This window comes from Amphibalanus amphitrite, unplaced genomic scaffold (assembly GCF_019059575.1).
Source record: "Amphibalanus amphitrite isolate SeventyFive unplaced genomic scaffold, NRLGWU_Aamphi_draft 000112F_arrow, whole genome shotgun sequence".
In the NCBI taxonomy this organism is placed as follows: Eukaryota; Metazoa; Arthropoda; class Thecostraca; order Balanomorpha; family Balanidae; genus Amphibalanus; species Amphibalanus amphitrite.
This window is the reverse complement of record NW_024881607.1, coordinates 1,000,086-1,019,201: the sequence shown is the minus strand read 5'-3', so window position 1 is coordinate 1,019,201 and position 19,116 is coordinate 1,000,086. Positions and strand designations below refer to the sequence as shown.

The 19,116-nt window shown below is 47.0% G+C and overlaps 1 protein-coding gene across 1 annotated transcript in view; it reads left to right on the top strand.

Moving 5' to 3' along the window:
* The window catches only part of LOC122381035 (inaD-like protein), a 197,914-nt gene that overhangs the window by 71,571 nt on the left and 107,227 nt on the right, over window positions 1–19,116 (top strand). The window contains exon 2 of the mRNA XM_043364724.1: window positions 8,113–8,309. Coding sequence (XP_043220659.1) covers window positions 8,113–8,309 — 197 coding nt within the window. The remainder of the gene's footprint in view (window positions 1–8,112; window positions 8,310–19,116) is intronic.

Genomic DNA, 19,116 nt, shown 5'->3' with positions numbered 1-19,116 from the left:
CGACGGACGGGGACCGGTGCCGCATGACGTCACTTAATGATGTCAGAACTTTCACCCCTCCTATCCGGTCCTCACACCTACCCCCGGCCCTGGCGGTCGCGTACAAAGGAGCGTAAATGGTTGGCAAATGGTCCCGGCTCCGACACAAAATGTAAATGGACCATTGCCGCACCCGGCAGTGCGGCGCCGTCGAACAATCCCCATCACCCTACCCCCAGCTGTTACATCTGCTAATGGTGGCAAGGCCTGACCCTACGGGACGGTAGGTCTAGACTGGGGTAGACGCCCGGTAGATATGGGGGGGAGGGGGAGAGAATGCGTGTGTGGTGGGCATGGCTGGAGGGCTGGGAGTGGCAGGCAGCTTTCTGCTGGCGACTCACTTGAATTTTGGCGGCGTCGAAGATTGGTCTTGTTCTTGATGAGTGTTGCACCAGAGAGTCAGAGGAAGAGAGCACTGGTCCAGCCGGCAGAGACTCCCCGGGTGTTCTGTGTCTCTCCTCTTCTGCGGTCCGATTTTATTCCTTTGGTTATCCGGTTCCGGCGGGGGGTCGATTTCTGTGACCGGGACAGTTAATCGGTCCTTTCCTGGCTGATCTCCGGCGGCAGCCCCTGACCGGGGCTTCGAGAGGAAGCACGTCCGGCGTGGCCGAAGCTTCGGATTTCTCCCCTCCTCCGCTGTTTCCGCTGGAGTCGGCCCCCGTTGCCGGTGTCGGATGTGACGTTTTCACACTCGATTTCCGCCGGGTGTCGGTTCTGGGCTGCGCCGGATGCGACGTTTCCTTTACACCAGCCTGCACCGGATGCCCTTCCTGCCCTGGCTGTAGCGATGGTGGGGGCGGCTGGCCCATACAGCTGCTGCGAACGGATGTCATGGCGCCGGAGTGTCTCGGACTGGCTCGGCGCCGGATGGTTTGTGTGTACTCCACCCGTCGGCGAACGTTTGATCTCGGGGCGTCAGCCGCCTTAATGGCAGCAGCTGCTCGGGCGTGTGACCCGGTCTCCTCCTTGGCTCCGGCGTCCCGGCAGACAGGGTACTATGTGAGGCAGTTTATATGTATGAAAAAGGTGAGATTTTGACGAAAAAAAAAATGTCACAGCATTCAGCTGTTACATTAGCATACTTTTTATGCACTACAATTTTGATTAAGTTAAGTTTCAGTGAAAGTCTAAAGGGCAAGTTAACAGCCTCCATCTTAGTTGCAGACACAGTAGGGCAATGTTATAAAACGTACCTACTTGAGCGCTCAAAAAGTTGAGCAGGTCGCTTAAGTTTAATTTTCTGGCTCTGCTTTGAAAGCCCTTCAAATTTGATTTTTGTCATTGGTATGGATCATTAGCGTCGCCACGGGGGGGGGGGGGCAAGCGGGGCAGCTTGCCCCCCCAACCTCGGACCGGGCACCCCCTGAGATCGATGCAGATCCGATGAGATTTTCGAGTCGGGAAAAATTGGGGGTACCTTTCGGAGAATGTCTGTGAGGTCAGACTCGGCTGGAGCGTGCAGTTCAAACAAGAGTCAGAGTCGCAGTCGCCAAAAATATTCAAGACTCCGACTCCAGACTCAGAAATGCCAATGCTGTGATTCATTCCATGTTCCTAGTTGGTTCTTTATTACATTTTATAGCTGGTTTTCATAAGTTTTGGAGCCTACTGACACATAATTTTCGTTCAAAGCGTGACACGAAATCTTCGCGGCCTTTCTCAACTTCGAAGGGGGGAAATTCCCCTTTTCCCCCCTTTAAAAGTTACCCGGGGTCAAGGGTGCTAGATTCCTTCCGTCCTCGCTATCCTCAGGAAAAACCAATCCGCATCGCCCCTAGTCTTCATGCTTCCCTCTCTGGACTGGAGGTCACCCCACCAGCCAACCTGTAGTTGATGTCGGTTCCATTCCAGGACACATAATCCTCTTCGGGTGACCGTTGGGGAGACGGCTGGACCGCCCCGACAGGACAATCGTCCCACGGGAACAGTCACGCTTCCGCAGATCACTGTCGCTGGCTCGCACAACCCAATTACTACACCAGAGCATAGTTATGTCATAGAGCTCCGCAAGGGCTTTCTCAGACCGAAAAGGATGGCTCCCACCAAAAAAAAAACAACAACAATTTTATCATTCAGTTTTGCATCTCATCAGGCACCACATGTTTTCAGAGTGTTTATTATGTGTTCCGTCCAAAAAAAGCGCAGTTCAACTTTCTCCCATTGACTTCAGTGATCTCAAAATTGACCCGACCTTTCTGTCAGCAATGTCAAACTTGCAAAGTAAACGTTTCAAATACATATACTGTTGCCCATTGGAATCGCTGAAGGTTCTAAAGCGATCGGTCAGTCGATGTATTTAGATATGATGAGCACAGGAACTTTCCTTGAGGTAAGGTCACTTAACGTGACCTGGTGCTATGACCTTGAATGACTTGACTTGGGCGGGAAAAAATGGGTCATTTGAAATCTTAAAATGTTAGATTTTAACAGTAATTGCAAACACTATCCCGGCAAAATAGCGAGTGAGAAGGGAGCGATTCCCCAACCCCATGTTTAGCTCCTATAATTGAGCTAACTGCTAGAGCCTCGCGGAAAAAAAAAACGAGCGCTTGCGTCGTTACGTGACGCAGCGACTGTTACCCCATTTTAAAATATCAGTGACCTCTTAGGGCAGGTCAAGGGCCCCAAGGCATTGGATCGGTTTTTGGTGAATAACTTAGCCAAAAAATGGTCGCATTATCGTCATTTCGATACAATCGTGTTTTCTGTTCTCAGACGCGTCGATTTATATGCTTTCTTGCTTAGGTGAAGCAATTTAGGATGTTTAGGTCAATGTCATGTTAGGGCAACACAGGTCACGAAGCTGTTGAAAGGAGGACATGTTGCATAACATTTGATTCGGCAAGTCTTGCAGAGTCCACTGATGGCTGTCCCGACTGGCTAGCTCATTCTGATCGGGAGTTATTGACGAAGCACTCCTATTGACGAGCACTCCGCGCAAGGTGAACAATGCAAAAGTGAAGCATTAAACCTTGCCAATAATGTATGAAGTCACGATTTCATGTGCTTGAGGTATAGTTTTTAGGTCATTTCCGACGCCAAATTAACAGTTTCCATATTTTCCCATTATGCTTATATGACACTAAGTGCGTTACGGATTTGCATCATTTTATAACCGACAACCGTGCAGTCTGCAGAGGTTTACTTAAGACGTCATAGTTAAGTGACCTGACATGAAAACGTGGTTGATTTCAAATGATCCGGCTTGAATCAAATGTAAGGCATATGAAATGTCAGCCTTCTATCATCAGTGTGCTTTGAGCTACCGCAAAAAATACATGGTGGCAGCATCCATCCCCTCTTCTCGGCCGGCGAGGGTTAACCCGCGCGGGGCTGGGGTCTCCAGCCGAACGCGCGGGGCTGGGGGGGGGGGGTGTAAATTTTACCCCCCCCCCCCTGTTATCTCCCGAACTAATGGTCCGATTTGGAAAATTCAAACGCCAATCGAAAGATCTCATCACGAACAACTAAAAACATGTACTTAATTTTAAGTTTGAGGTCAAGGTCAAGGTCAGGTCAAGGGTACATATTGCAAGTTCCTACAGTATCGGCCTTGCACCGTAGTTGCCGAAGAATGGAGTCATGGACTGAGACTGATCGCCCAAAACGTGTTCTTAGGCTACCAAGACAATATTCGTTGCATACAATATCATTCAGAGGTCAAGGTCAAGGTCAGGTCAGGTCAGGTCAGGTCACCAAAAACAAAATATAGAAAAGGGCATGTGCGACACATGTTTTATGGGTCATTTTACTCATAGAATTCAATAGGCACACTCAATAAGTGATATGGACCATCTCTGGATGAATTTCAGGTTGAGGTCAGGTCAAGGTCAGGTCAAGTGAGGTCAAATTTTGAAGTTGGTTGTTAAGGCCTAAAAAGGTGTATATCTGATGCAGTTTTTCACGGCGAATCGAATGGTGCTATTTTTGTTTCCGTACGAGTTCTAGAACTTCCAAAAAAGTCATTTTTCAAAAATTGTTTGTGTTGTGACGTCATACAATTTTGAATAACTCCCACATTTTTGAACCGATTCTTCTAAAACTTGGTATGTAGGTGCACATAGACCACTTCTCTGACATATATTCCGATTTTTTCAATGCACTCAAAATTTTGGATTTTATAGTTATTTCCCCAAAAAGTCAGTTTTTTGAAGAAAAAAATTGGGCCAAAATCCAAAATTTTCAAAAAACCGAGATAGCCATTTGATAGACGAAGTAGAATTACGTATATCCTTTTTGTTACGTCTTGATTCCTTTAAAAATGAAGATGTTAGCGGCGTTTGAACTTTTGCCGGTTTTGAGGCGAAAATGGCGAACATGACGTCACTAAAACGTCAATTTCTCAAAAAAATTCCGACGGATTTCGCTCAAATTTTCAGGGAACGTGTCAAATTGATGTAAAAAAGGTACTGAAAGTTTGGCGGCGCTGCGCGCCGCCGTTTTTGAGATATTACAAAAATTCGCGAGGGGGGGGTAAAATTTACCCCCCAGCCCCGCGCGGGTTAAACCTCGCTTCGAATTATTGCAGATAATGATGCGACCGAAAACAAAGCATTTATCTGTGTCTAGAACGGCCGCTGAGTTGTTGGACAAGATCCCCAATCTTAATTTGCTAGATGGGAATAAAATACTCGGCATATGATACATACCGGGTGGCCAGAAAAACGTTCCCAACTTTAAATCAATATTTCTCAGAAAGTGATAAAGATACAACATTGAAACTTCGAATAGTCAATGCGGCACACATTTTGAGTAAATGGTGAGATTTTCATGGTGTTCGGTAAATTACCTTTTAAACGGTTCGTGTTTCAAGCATGCCATGTAAAAAATACTTTTTTGCTCCGATGTTTACTAAATAATGTGAGTGAACGGGTCGCTTTCACCCCGCGGCACCGCAGCCTAGAGCCATGACTTCTACTGGCAGCTAGTCTCATTGATGGTTCGGGTCTCAGGATGACACATTCCCTCAGGCAACGACGATGGCTCTGTGACAGCGGCATCGGAAGAAGTTTCCAGTTTTCTAACCGTCTTGTGACTCAAATGCTTTCCTGGCTGACATTCCTGGGAAAAGGTAGCTTTTCAACCAGCTTTTTTGTCATCTGCTGGCAATGTTGTTTTTCATAAGCTTTTCTGTGGTTTTCTGGCATAGGAACCAGTCTGCTTTAGTTTGTTTTCCTTATCCGGTCGTTTTATTGTTTGATCTACTGAAAGGAGGGTAATCAGCAGTAATCCATGCACCGTGCCACTCTGCTCGAAACATGATTTGGTGTTGAAACGAATGGCATCCATGAGCACCATTTTGGCTCAGCATTTGAATATTTGGCACATAAGTGAGACAAAAATATTCAAAATAAGAACATGCGTGTTGGTTTCATTCACGTGCTCTATTTTTTATTCTTTTTTATAACATGGGACGTCTAACCCAATCATCACTATCGTTTGACATCGGCAAAAAAAGCAAAAACGTCTTGCTTAATTCAACTCAAGATTGCCAGCTTGAAAATGATGGTATAGTGTTATAATTTGGCATACCAATGCGCAAAGAAATGACGCAAACTTGATGAAAATTTTGGCTCGTTATTTGCACTCGGATTTGATATATAGGCCTCCAAAGTTCGGAACGTTTTTTTCTGGGCCACCCGGTCTAAATATACCCCACGATTTGCCCTCGCGCTAAGTCAATTCTAATCATCACTGTCGCTTTTTTTATCCGAGATGATGTCGCCGCTAAACGGGTTGTTTTGTTTGCTTGCTTGCGTTGAATGGTCATTACGGATTATTGAAGGATTATGATATAATAGGAATGGCGCAAGGGAGGATATGCACTGCAGTGCAGGTGTTTAATTTAGATCATAAAGGCATCATTTCCGGCATCGTGCAGAGTCACTATCTTCCCCTCCTCTGCACTGCGGCATCTCTGCGCCCCACACACGGCGCCCTCACTCCACGACCGGCCGCCGCCAACTGACCCACTCGCCGGGCGCCGCGACCTGACCCGTGTCACTGCCGCGGCCTGCGCAATAGAGTCGGGGCTGGAATCCGGGGGTTCGGCCGGCCGGCCGCCTCTGGAGCGGGGGACTTTTTTAGTAGACCTACTGTACATTGACATAGCATGCCTGTATTACCAACACTAGCACTGCTGCTTCTTATATCAATGATCATAAATGGCAAAATCAACTATTAATGTTACACATTTAAAAAGGCCGTAAATCAAAAGATGGGAATCACAGTTGGAAACACTGAGATTAGGCCTTCCAATTTTGGAAGCCTTCTATTTTTGGAAAATGCATACCCATTTATGGAAGGTCCTTCCAAAAATGAAAGGCTTCCAAAAATGGAAGATTTGACCACAGATTCACCCGCTATCATGCATTCGCCCGATGTGTCCGCAGAGCCGGCTTGCCTCCAATGACGTCATCGGCCGGCCGGCGCCGTTCAAGGTCAAATGGCTGGCGTCCTTACCTGGAGTTCTATAGCCTTGAACTGACCCGCCGCCCCGACCGGTGACCCGACCTCGCCTCCGTTGTGGGCGCCCGAGGCGGCCGCCCAGCCGGTATTCACCGGCGCCCCGGAGTCGCTCGCCCGCGCCCCAGCCGCCCCTTCTCACCGCGACGGGCGGCGGAGAGTGGGCGGCGGGCGGCGGACAGTGGGCGGCGGGCGGCGGACAGTGGGCGGCGGGCGGCGGACAGTGGGCAGTGGGCGGCGGGCGGCGGAAATGGGCGGCGGGCGGCGGACAGTGGGCGGCGGGCGGCGGACAGTGGGCGGCGGGCGGCGGGCGGCGGACAGTGGGCGGCGGGCGGCGGACAGTGGGCGGCGGGCGGCGGACAGTGGGCGGCGGGCGGCGGACAGTGGGCGGCGGGCGGCGGAAATGGGCGGCGGGCGGCGGACAGTGGGCAGCGGGCGGCGGACAGTGGGCGGCGGACAGTGGGCGGCGGACAGTGGGCGGCGGACAGTGGGCGGCGGGCGGCGGGCAGTGCAGAGGAGGGGAGAGAGGGACTCGTGAAATGATATAACGCCACAGAATGCAGGCAAAACGCACATGATCGTCTTCGGAACCAAGGCAATGCTAAAAACCAGCCGAGCATTTAAGTCAATTTTTGTGGAACAGCGATCCAGGAATCGAAAGTGGTAAAACAGGGCATTATATGGGCAGGCACACGACCTTTGTAGACCACGTCGACCACGTGGTGGCAAAGTGCAGCGGCAGTCTAGTGGCGGCTGGCGCTGACTCGTGCGAGACATTCTCTGCCTAGGGCATCATTGAAGCCAATAGTCACTGCGCTGGTCATGGCCATCATTGGGTATTGTGTGTCAATTTACGCCACGTGCAGTAAGACGGAACACCAAAGAATTAAAAAAAACATAAATTTCGGCGCCAGAGTCATCAGTGGAAAGAAAAGGATTGATCACATTTCTGAAGTACTCAAGAGTCTCAACTGGCTGTCGTCATCTCCGCTGGCGAATACCACCGGGCACAGATGGTTCGCAGAGTTGTGTCATCGGAGTTGCCAGAAACATTGTACTCCATTATCGCTGCCACAGACCACAGACATGAACATCAAACACGACACAACAACCAGCTGCGATCCCATGACATTACAACGGAGACTGGCAGGCGCCAGCTCGCGTACAGCGGAGTAAAACTGTGTAACGACGTGTGCCAAAACAGACGTGTTCGCGAGTCTTTCAGGACGGCGCTGTATCGGAACATTAGGGCTGAATCCGGTTAGGCGTGTGAATGTTGTATGGTGCTCTGTTTTGAAGGCGTGAGAGTGGCCTTTTATACTCTTTTTATTGAGCTTTAAAAACAGACGTGTACACGTGAAAAGCCGAAATGTCGGATCTCGTACGAAATAAATATCTATCTATCTATCTTTCTATGTCTAATCGCAGCAAGTCGTTATGCTATCCCATCGAACAATATTACCACTGAGTAATCGTCATCACAGGCAGTATGTTCAAGATGCATTATGTATGTTTTTATCAACAAAATAACAATTTTACCTAAGAAATTTATTGTTTTTTTTTTCAGGCCCACCCACCCTGAGTGCATTTTTCCTTGTATACCAACAGAGAAGGTGCAGAAGAAATATGGCGCGCTGCCTGGTGAGGTGCTATGGATCGAGTTGGAGAAGGGTAGCCACGGCCTGGGCCTCTCGCTAGCCGGCAACAAGGACCGCACACGCATGTCCGTGTTCGTTTGCGGCCTCAATCCTCAGGGGAACGCCTTCAAGGACGGGCGAATCCGCACCGGCGACGAGATTCTCGAGGTGAGTGCTACTGCTCTGCGCCCGGGTATAGTTATAAGTGTGGTTTTTGCAGAAAAAAATAATCCCAGCAAACGGGCCGTTCGATTCGCCGACATTCGAAGAACCACGTGTGGTTCTTCCGAATTGACTACAAATCAAGAGCTTAACTCGAGGCGCTGTGTATGCTTTAACCCGCGCCGGGCCGGTACACAGTGGGCGGATATGCCATTCTAGCGCGACAGGGCCTGAATCTTCGAACGGAACCCTCGGTTTTTCGCGAGCAATTCGCGTAAAAAGCGGCCAATCGCAACGAAACTTTCAGTACCCTCGCGATAATTAATTTCACAGCTAACCTGAAAATTCAATGGCCCTGACCTTAATGATCTTTGACCTGTGACCTTCTTTCGAGACCATGTTTGGCCGGAATCGCGATTCAGCGTATGTCGGCTCGCATTAGCCGCGAGTTTGCAGTCTTCTCGTGGTTTAACCCGCGCCCTGCTGGGGGGGGGGGGGGTGTTTGAACACCCCCCCCTTGTGGTTTTTCGCGAATATCTCAAAAACGCCGTTTTTGGTACACCTTATCATACATCAATTCTACACATGTTGTGAAAATTTCAGACCAAGGTCATTCAAGGTCAGGTCACCAGGTCACTTGAAGTGACCTCACCTCATAAAAAGTTTCAATGTCTGTCATAGCTACACCGAGTGACTGATCGCTTTGAAACTTTCAGCGATTGCTAAGAGCAATAGCATGTACAACATGTATATCTCAGAATTTTGATATCGATGACCTAAGGTCAGGTCAATTTTGCGACCTCCCAATTATAAGTCAATGGGAGAAAATTGAAATGCGCCTCTTTTGGACGAAAGACATTATAAACACTCCCAAACACTGAATTACAAGTGGTTTAGACACACTGAATATGAAAATGGTGTCCGTGACCCCTGTTTATGCCCTGAGGTCATCTTAGGTCACGAATGGTATCTAACAGTTTTTCGCAAATAACTTTTGATAGAGGCATGCTAGAGCGATGAAAACGCCTTAGATGTGTTCAGATCGACGACACGGATCGACTGATATGCAACATGACCCTTTCCGGTCAGGTCATGACCTTGACCTGAGGTCAAATTTTCAAGTTGACCTTTCAAGGTCAAATTATAGTTCATTCGATGCGTCTTGATGAGAGGAACACGATGCCGGTAAAAGTAAGCTCGTACAAGGCTTGGGTCAAAAGTTGTTGCAGAAAAACTGTTTCCGAAAAAAATCGGCTATTTTTGCAGTTGTTGCCCCCTGCAGGCAAAACCGTTGACGTTAGGTCAAATCTGAGAAAATTACTCAGAAAGGGCGTTGATAGGGATATCGAATGCGCTTTTCCGCGGCGCTGTAGCTCTATTGGTTCCCGAGTTACGCGTTGGCTTCTTGGAAACTGTCGACATTCGACCTGGAAATCGGCGAAATTTTGCCTTCAATGATCTCTGGTGACCTGACCTTTGACCTGACCAAAAAAATTGACCTAAGTAATTTCCTCATTATTTTTGACGCTCTTTCGAACGCCGCCTTCCGCGTATCGCTACGTGGCCCAGGAGCCGAGTTAGAAGGGGGGTGTTCAAACACCCCCCAGCAGAGCGTGGAAATCCAGGACCCCCAGCCGGGCGCGGGTTAAAGGGTTCAAACATGGGATATTATGTTGCTCCCATGCATTGGGGTGGGTGTCAAGGTCACCGGAAGGTCAGGTAACGTCATGGACCTTTGATGACCTACTTCGCTTTTTCGAGTTTTACATGTTTCCAGGCTAGTTTTTGGAGCTGAATTTGAATCTAGAAAACATTTGAACAGTTACTATGTAGCTTTGGTGCCTTCGTAACATGTTACGAAGCTGTCAGAGGCGGTTGCCACCTACTATAAATACCCGGCAAAACGCTTACTGGTTGACCTGACCTGACCTGACCCGACCTGGCGTAAATGTATGAAGACATCATCTATGACCATAAATAACATTATATTCGTGATCAGCACCCAAAAAATCCATAGCAGCCACCCTTCACGACGTTCTAACAGTTCCCGATTTTCCCGACTTTTGGGTCATTGACCTGACCTGGAAGATCAACCAATGACTTAGGACCTTACAATTGGGTATGTTCAGCTTCCTCTTGTCACAGGCAACACGCTCGTCTTCTCCGCGAAGCTCTAGCTCGAACAGGGGCGAAACGGCAGGGGTCCAACGGACCCCTTCTATACGTTTTTGGCTGGAAAAACACCACTAGCCTTCCAGGCGGTGGGGGGGGGGGGCATTTCCCCCCCTTTAGTTTTTTCAATATATCTCGAGAACCGCTGCGCCGATCGTCACCAAACTTTCGGTACCCTCCCGGGAGCAGCTAGCGTACATGGTGACCAAAAATTTTTCCAAAGGCTATGATAGGTTGCCCGCTAATGACGTCAGAGTGACGTCATTTTTGCCATTTTCGACCAAAAAAAAAGGTTTCGCGGGAAGAGCTGTCAGGCCTACAGCTTTAGAGATACAGAAAAATGTTTCAGACATAAAAGGTGTGGAATCAGAAGAGCTACAAAACTGCTATTTAGTTTTTTTCGAATTTTTTGGATTTTGACCCCCAAAATCAAAAAATAGATTTTTTGAATATAATAGCCAAAAAATCCAAAAAGTTTTTTGAATTTCGACAAAACCGGAATATATGTGATAGTCCCTACCGCCTTCTATCTACATACCAAATTTGAGATCGATACCTCTTTTTTTTGGCCAAGTTATAGCGAAAAAAGTGTTCAAAATTGATGACTTCAAATTTTCAAACTCAATTTTTAGCAATTCTAGACCTCGTAGCGCAAAACAAAGACCACCATTAGACTCCCCGTGACGAGCTGCATCGAATCGATACCCATTTTATGCAAAAATATCAACTTTGAAATTTGACCTTTTTTGACCTGACCTTGACCTGACCTCCACCAGAAAGTGACCTAAACCGTACCTGATGGTCTTATAAACAACACCATTGAGTTGGAAATGAAAAACTGGCCATAAAACATGCATCGCATAACCTTAGTAAAGTTGGGCTCATGTGGTGACCCTTGGTGACCTTTGGTGACCTGACCTCAGACCTGTGACCTGACCTGGTATGACCAGTGACCTCTAATAGCAACATATATACTAGACAACTGACGCCTTATCGCTGATTTTCGACAAAATGCGTTTTACTCGGTGTTATAGCGCTTTCCCTAGAAGCCCCGTGAACGGTGAAACATTTTATCTTTGACCTGACCTGTGACGTCATCGGTGACCCCGAAGTCAATAAAATTTGGTTTCCCTCGACAAATTTGGCAGGGCTATCGAACGCCGTTTGAATTTTCCGGATCCGTCCAGTAGTTTCGGAGATACGGGGGGGCAAAAAAATGCCCCCCCCCCGCGCGGAAGGTGGCTGATAGGCCCACCGCCTGCCGGGCTAGGGGCGAGGGTTAAGACAAATCTGAAGGCTTATTTCAGAAAGACCGCTAAAAGAGCAATTGAATGCACTTTTCTGCGACGATGTAGCTCTATTGGTCCCGGAGGTAAGGGCCGGTGTTTCGAGAAATGTTGATGTATGCAACATTTTACCTTTGATGACCTCTGGTGACGTGACCTTTGACCTGACCTAGAAATGACTAATTACTCTATCTGGAACTTTGGGCGCTCTTTCGAATGCCACTTACTACGTGTCGCTATATGGCCCAAGAGCCGAGTTAGAAGGGGTTCAATCAACACCTCCCGGCCCGGCGCGTTTGACGCCGAGCATCGGTCCGGCGCGTGTTGATGTTTGGCTGGCACATCCAAAGTCGTCAAAAATCGCAAGAAATGACTGTTGGATCTTGTAGTGCAATGACTCATTGACATGTAGCGAGATTTTCGAAGCGGTACTTTGCGGTACTTTTTTAAAAGTCTATTTGTGTGTGACATCAATTATGTGAAATTATATTTTCGTCTTAAAATCTTTGCGGTGCAAATACATCATAACCAAGTGAGAGTTCGCCATTTTCATGTGGTTATGTGTGTTCTGCAGACCCGGAGCCATCGTTTGATGTATATAAATGTGAAATTCCTCCTCAAATTGTGATTGGGAGGAGATGTTAGCATCTTACCCGTTCTCTCAGGGATTCCTAAATGTTGGCTAACTCTGGTGTTACGGCGTGCACTGGTAAAACCAATGTACATACGACCCCCTGCACGAGGGGCAACAGAATTTGTATATCACGCCAGAGCAGCACATTTTTGGAACTCTATCTTTGTGTTTGAAAAAAGAGCCAATCGTAAGTTGGTTCCTCAGGACGATACGAAATTGGGCATAGGGGTAGAAAGTAGTCAGTATATCGGTAATAGCATGTTTTAAAGCTTGGGACTGTTTTCCTAGGTACTGGAAAGTCACGTATTCGCAGAGCTTGGGCACATCAAAAGATGTTGGTACCCGATCGTATTGTTTGTTTAGGAAGTTCCTCACTTCAAAATTGATTAGAGGAGCAGGAAAACCATTATTAACCCGCGCCCCAGTGCACACTGGGCCGATCGCCAGGTCTAGCAAGACATGGGTAAAAAAATTGAACTTTGTGGATGTGCAATGAAACCTATACCAATTTGTTCAAAAATGATCATACTACATTGCTGTCAAGGCCCTAAAACATAAGGTTGGACGAAGTTTCCTACCAACAAGGTACCAGAATTTGTCGTGATATTTCGTCCTTGCAGTTGTTTCTTTACAAATATTGAGCAAACAAGCATGTTTTCTAATAGTATGAAAATTTGAAAGGAAATAATAAGTCACTTTACATTTGATTCACAAAAAGCCATTTCGAAATCAAATTCAGTGTAGTTTTGACCAAACTCCAGTCGACTTATCCAGTATCTACTTAATTTTCCAGATGCGTGGTTCAGACAAACACGTTGCTATGGGCGGTTGCTAAGGACGCTATCTCGTATTTGCAGATAGTTTTGTTGTTATGAAATAGGTTAAAACAAGCTCTTTGGATATTTTCCTGTATTTCGGGGCTCATCTAATTTATCTAGCTTTGGCTTAATATTTTTACTTTATCATATCATGGTTCCAGACACAGGTGGTTAATTTCAGCGCGTAAAGAAATAAGAATAAAGACTTATTATGTTATACAGAATGCAAGTCGCCAGTCCCTGGTGGTAATGTGAATGATACACAGAGATATCTGTTTTTATCCCGCTAGAAGCATCCTTGTGATCTAAGTGTGATCGATCATAAATTGTCTGAGAATCAGAAGTTTAACTATAAGTCAAGAACCACGAAACAACCAGCTTATAGCTGGTGGAAGAGCCGCCACTCAGAAGCTTTCAGAAAACCGTGAACGGTTGACACAGCCGACAGGCTGAGAAATCAAGAGACCTGAGGCGCCAGAGAACCAGAGAATGCCTGGGAACTTTAACCCGCGAGTTGCGGGGGGGGCGTTAAACGCCCCCACTTTTTTCGCCGGGCCATAGCATAAAAACGGCGCGCCGCAGGCGCGCCAAATTTTGGGTACCTGTAGGGAATTGATTGAAGTTTATTGTGACAAAGTTTCAAAAAAATCGGTCGGAAAAATTTTTGAGATATCGAGGCTTTAGTGACGTCATGATTTCTGAGTTTTCAACCAAAAACGGCATATATTCAAAAAATCATATAAAATCACAGAATAAACATACAGACATGCCGTCAACGCCATTAGACTGCCAATACCATGATCAATCAAATGGCTATCTTCGATTATTGATTATCATTCCGCATTTTCCATAATCTTGAGCTGAATCTTGGCAATTTTTCGTGACTACGTCACGACCATGATACATGAATTTATTAAATTGAACTTTTTGAGCCAAACACGTACACATATGATAAAATGAATGTCACCATCGTGTTCTACGCCCCAATTTACCTATAAAACATGTGTCACAGGCTGCGAATATCAGTTTTGATTTTCGGGGATATGTGCCTACCCGGTTGACCTGACCTTGACCCTGACCTATGCTTGACTGACCCCTACATGGAGCTGACACTCTTGCAGGCCTTATAAGATGGATTGTGCACCGTTTTGACAGAGTTTATGGCGAGAGGCGCCCATTGCGAAGTCCTGAAGTCCATGCTACTGAAAGCCCGATTTCAGGTGTTTGACCTGACCTTGACCCGACCTGTGACCTCAAAATTCAACTTTAAAGTACTCATCTGAAGCGTCTCGTCGCGCTCTTTCGTTTGCCGCCTCGTACGTTTCGCTGCGCCTATTGGTTCTCGAGTTATCGGCTGGGGGCGTTTAACGCCCCCCCCCCCCCCAGCAAACGGTGGGTGGCGAAATACCCCAGCAACTGCCGGGTTAAGGAACCGCTGGCTACCAGATCTTGACAAGAAACCAGAAGCCATGAAATGACCATTTCACGATCTAAGATGCAGATTCTGGTGCCTGAAAATCGTGTGAACACACTTGACATTCCAACAGCAGCTCATTTCGGTACCGTTATAAGTCCAGGGCTGCGCAGTCGATGGATTTTCGGTGACTCTGACTCCGACTCCGGCTTCCAAAAACCAACTTCGACTCCGACTGCGGGCATACATTACCTATCGACTCCAGCCGACTCTATTTCCGACTTCGACTCCGCAACCCTGCCAGGTCTGCGGAGTCGATTGATTTTCGGTGACTCCGACTGACTCCGGCTCTGGTTTCCAAAATCGACTCCGACTCCGACCCCGGTCAGAACTGTGGTTATAAATAACATGTCTGTGAATAAAAGCAGTTTCGGGTGCAGCCACCCCCTTTTGCTTTTCACACTCAAAAGCTCGTCCAAAACAGGAAGATGAATAGGAACTCAGCTTAAACATCGGTCTTGGAAAGGTCACCGAACGTAATATTTTTCCGCAAACAGACGAAGACCACGAATTTGAGCAATGACATTTCGATTAAGACTCTGAATCTGGGCAAAACTGTCGACGCCGATCGACTCCGACTCCGACTCCGTATTGTATTTTTGTTGCTGTTTAATCAAGAATCATATCTCTGTCAAAGGTTACGGTAAAACAAAAAACTGCTGGAGACCATTCTTGACCTGAAATGACCTTAGGGACATAAAGAGGGGTCACGGGTGCAATGCTGCGCCTCTTGGGGCACCATATGCGATGAGATCGATGCGTGGCGACTGGCGTACACCTCGCTGTTTCTGCCTTTGAACAATTTTTGTCTGCTTTATCTGCTAAAAATACAATAAACACATTATCGAGCGTAGAAGCATGACTCTTTGGTTACGTAAAAGCTTTGTTCAGTTTGTCTGTAAGCACCATCAAATATTGCAAGCTTCAAGGGGTCAATGCCCTGGGGCTGTGACGTCACGCTGGGGATCGTGACGTCAGCCGTGGGGTTGCCAGTCTAGTATGAACTAGACTTCGACCCCCCCTGATTGCTGTGGTCTTTGTTTTCCAACATAATTGCTATTTAATGGCGAAAACTCAGCTTAAACACGAACTTCGGAATCGTTTGGACCGAACTCGTCCCCCGCACTCTTCGACAACGTATCTTTGATCCACGAAAACAATCACAATTTGAGGAGGAATTCCACATTTATATACATCAAACGATAGCTCCGAGTCTGCATAACACACATAACCACATGAGAATGGCGAACTCTTACTTGGTTATGATGTATTGGCACCGCAAAGATTTAAAGACGAAAATATAATTTCACATAATTGATGTCACACACAAATAGACTTTTAAAAAAAAGTACCACAGAGTACCGCTTCGAAAATCTCGCTACATGTCAATGATTCATTGCACTGCAAGATCCAATAGTCATTTTTGCGACTTTTTGCGACTTTGGATGTAGCATCCAAACATCAACCCGCGCCGGACCGGTGCTCGGCGTCAAACGCGCCGGGCCGGGAGGTGTTGATTGGACACTCCCCTTCTAACTCGGCTCTTGGGCCACATAGCAACACGTAGTAAGTGGCATTCGAAAGAGCGCCCGAAATTCCAGATGGAGTAATTAGTCATTTTTAGGTCAGGTCAAAGGTCACGTCACCAGAGGTCATCAAAGGTAAAATGTTGCATATATCAACATTTCTCGAAAACCGGCCCTTACCTCGGGGACCAATAGAGCTACATCGTCGCGGAAAAGTGCATTCAATTGCTCTTTTAGCGGTCTTTCTGAAATAAGCCCTCAAATTTGGCTTAACCCTCGCCCCTAGTGGTGTTTTTCCAGCCGCGAACATATAGAAGGGGTCTGTTGGACCCCCCCCCCCCCCCGCCGTTTCGCCTCTGATCGAGCTAGAGCTTCGCGGAAAAGACGAGCGTGTTACCCGTGACAAGAGGAAGCTGATGATACCTAATTGTTAGGTCCTAGGTCATCGGTTGACCTTCCAGGTCAGGTCAATGACCCAAAAGTCGGGAAAATCGGGACCTGTTAGAACATCGTAAAGGGTGGCTGCTATGGGTTTTTTGGGTGCTGATCACGAATATAATGGTATTTACGATCATAGATGATGTCTTCATACATTTAGGCCAGGTCGGGTCAGGTCAGGTCAGTTCAACCAGCAAGGGTTTTGCCGGGTATTTGCAGTAGGTGGCAACCGCCTCTGACAGCTTTTTAACATGTTACGAAGGCACCAAAGCTACATAATAAATGTTTAAATGGTTGCTAGATTCGAATTCAGCTCCAAAAACTAGCCTAGAAACATGTAAAACTCGAAAAAGTGAACCAAGGTCATCAAAGGTCAATGACCTTACCTGACCTTCTGGTGACCTTGACACCCACCCTAATGCATGGGAGCAACATAATATCCCATGTTTGAACGCCTTAAACCAAGAAAAGACTGCAAACTCGCGGCTAATGCGAGCTGACATACGCTGAATCGCGATTTCGGCCAAACATGGTCTCGAAAGAAGGTCACAGGTCAAAGATCATTAAGGTCAGGGTCATGAAATTTTCAGGTTAGCTGTAAAAGTAGTTATCGCAAGGGTACTGAAAGTTTCGTTGCGATCGGACGCTTTTCACGCGAATTACTCGCGAAAAACCAAGGGTTCCGTTCGACGATTCAGGCCCTGTCGCGCTAGAATGGCATATCGGCCCACTGTGCAGTGGCGGTCTCCGCCAACTTCGCCCTAGTGGGGGGGGGGGGGGGGCATATGTTACCACCCATCGCTAACTCAAAAACTAAGAGGGCTAGAAAGACGCGGTAAAAAGCAGTCGATAGCTCTCAATGCGTACGTTTGAAAGTATTTCGGTCACTTTTTACCTTAGAGCAATATTGGGGTCACCAGAGGTCATCAAAGGTCAAAATTTGCCAATTGTCATTATATTTTTTCAGAAAACATGCCACTATCTCAGGAACTATGGTAGCTAGAAAAACGCATGGAAAAGCAATCGATAGCTTTTGAACTCTTCTTTTGAAAAGATCATTATCAATATTGACCTCAGGTCAACGGTTTAGCCTCCAGAGGGCAAAAACTCCAAAAGTAGCTGTTTTTACGAAAAGTGTTTTTCGACAATAACTTTCGACTACAAAAAGCCACGACATTTCTATTGCCAGAATCGTGTTCCCCTCGCCGAGACGCGTCGAATGAACTATAATTTGACCTTGAAAGGTCAACTTGAAAATTTGACCTCAGGTCAAGGTCATGACCTGACCGGAAAAGGTCATGTTACATATCAGTCTATGCGTCTCAACAAGACAAACACAATGAGACCATCCCCAATGTTCTATCTCTTTCCAATCGCGAGTTATTGGCAAAAAACTGTTTGTAGCCTCAAATGACCTCTGATGACCTTTCTAGAGGCTATCAGCGAAAATGACACCTAGGTCATCACGAGTGGACTAAATCATTGTGATTCTGAAATATTTGGACTGTTCCTATGCGTACACACGGATCTAGAGGCATTTTCATTTTTCTCCATTTACTTGTAATGGAAAGGTCACGCCACTGACCTGACCTTAGGTCACGGATATAAAAAATCCGAGATATACAAATTGTAGGCGCCCATAACAGCTTGCAATCCACCAAGTTTGAAACCTTTCTGACAAACACTGCAGGCTGGACATGATTGCAAACTTTTTTTAGGCTTGGTCAGTTAACTTGACCTGGTGACCTGACCTGACATGACCTGGGGTCAAAAATTTCACACATTGTCCAAAATTGATGTACCAAAAGCTACCCCAAGCGGCGCGGCGCTACGCGCCGCGGTTTTTTATTCACACGCAAAAAACGCGGCAGGGTGGTAACATATGCCCCCCCCCCACTGGGGCGAAGGTTAATTAACCCTCGCCGGCACAGGAGGGGTGGTGCACCCCCCCCCCCAAGGTTTTTCGCAAATAACTCGCGTTAAAAGCGGCCGATCGCGACGAAACCTTCAGTACTCTCGCATTGATCAATTTTACACCTACCCTGAAAATTTCATGACCCTGACCCCAATGACCTTTGACCTGTGACCTCTTTTCCGTGACCATGTTTGGCCGAAATCGCGATTCAGCGTATGTCGGCTCGCATTAGCCGCGCGTTTCCAAGCTTTTCGTGGCTTCAAACGTTCAACCATGTGATTTGATGTGGCTCCCATGCATTAGGGTGGGTGTCAAGGTCACCTGAAGGTCAGGTCAGGTCAGGCGCGCACACAGGATTTTTGAATGGGGGGCACGACCTTCGAACTGGGCCCCCATGCCGAAGGGCCCCCCCAAAAAAATATGGCCCACGGGGTTATATTTCGGTTGGTTTGAAGCTTGAGCAATTGGTTTGTCAATGCATGGTAAAACAATTATTTCGGTACCAGCTTAATTTTTTAAACATTTATATTTTTCGCTAGCATGTTTTTTT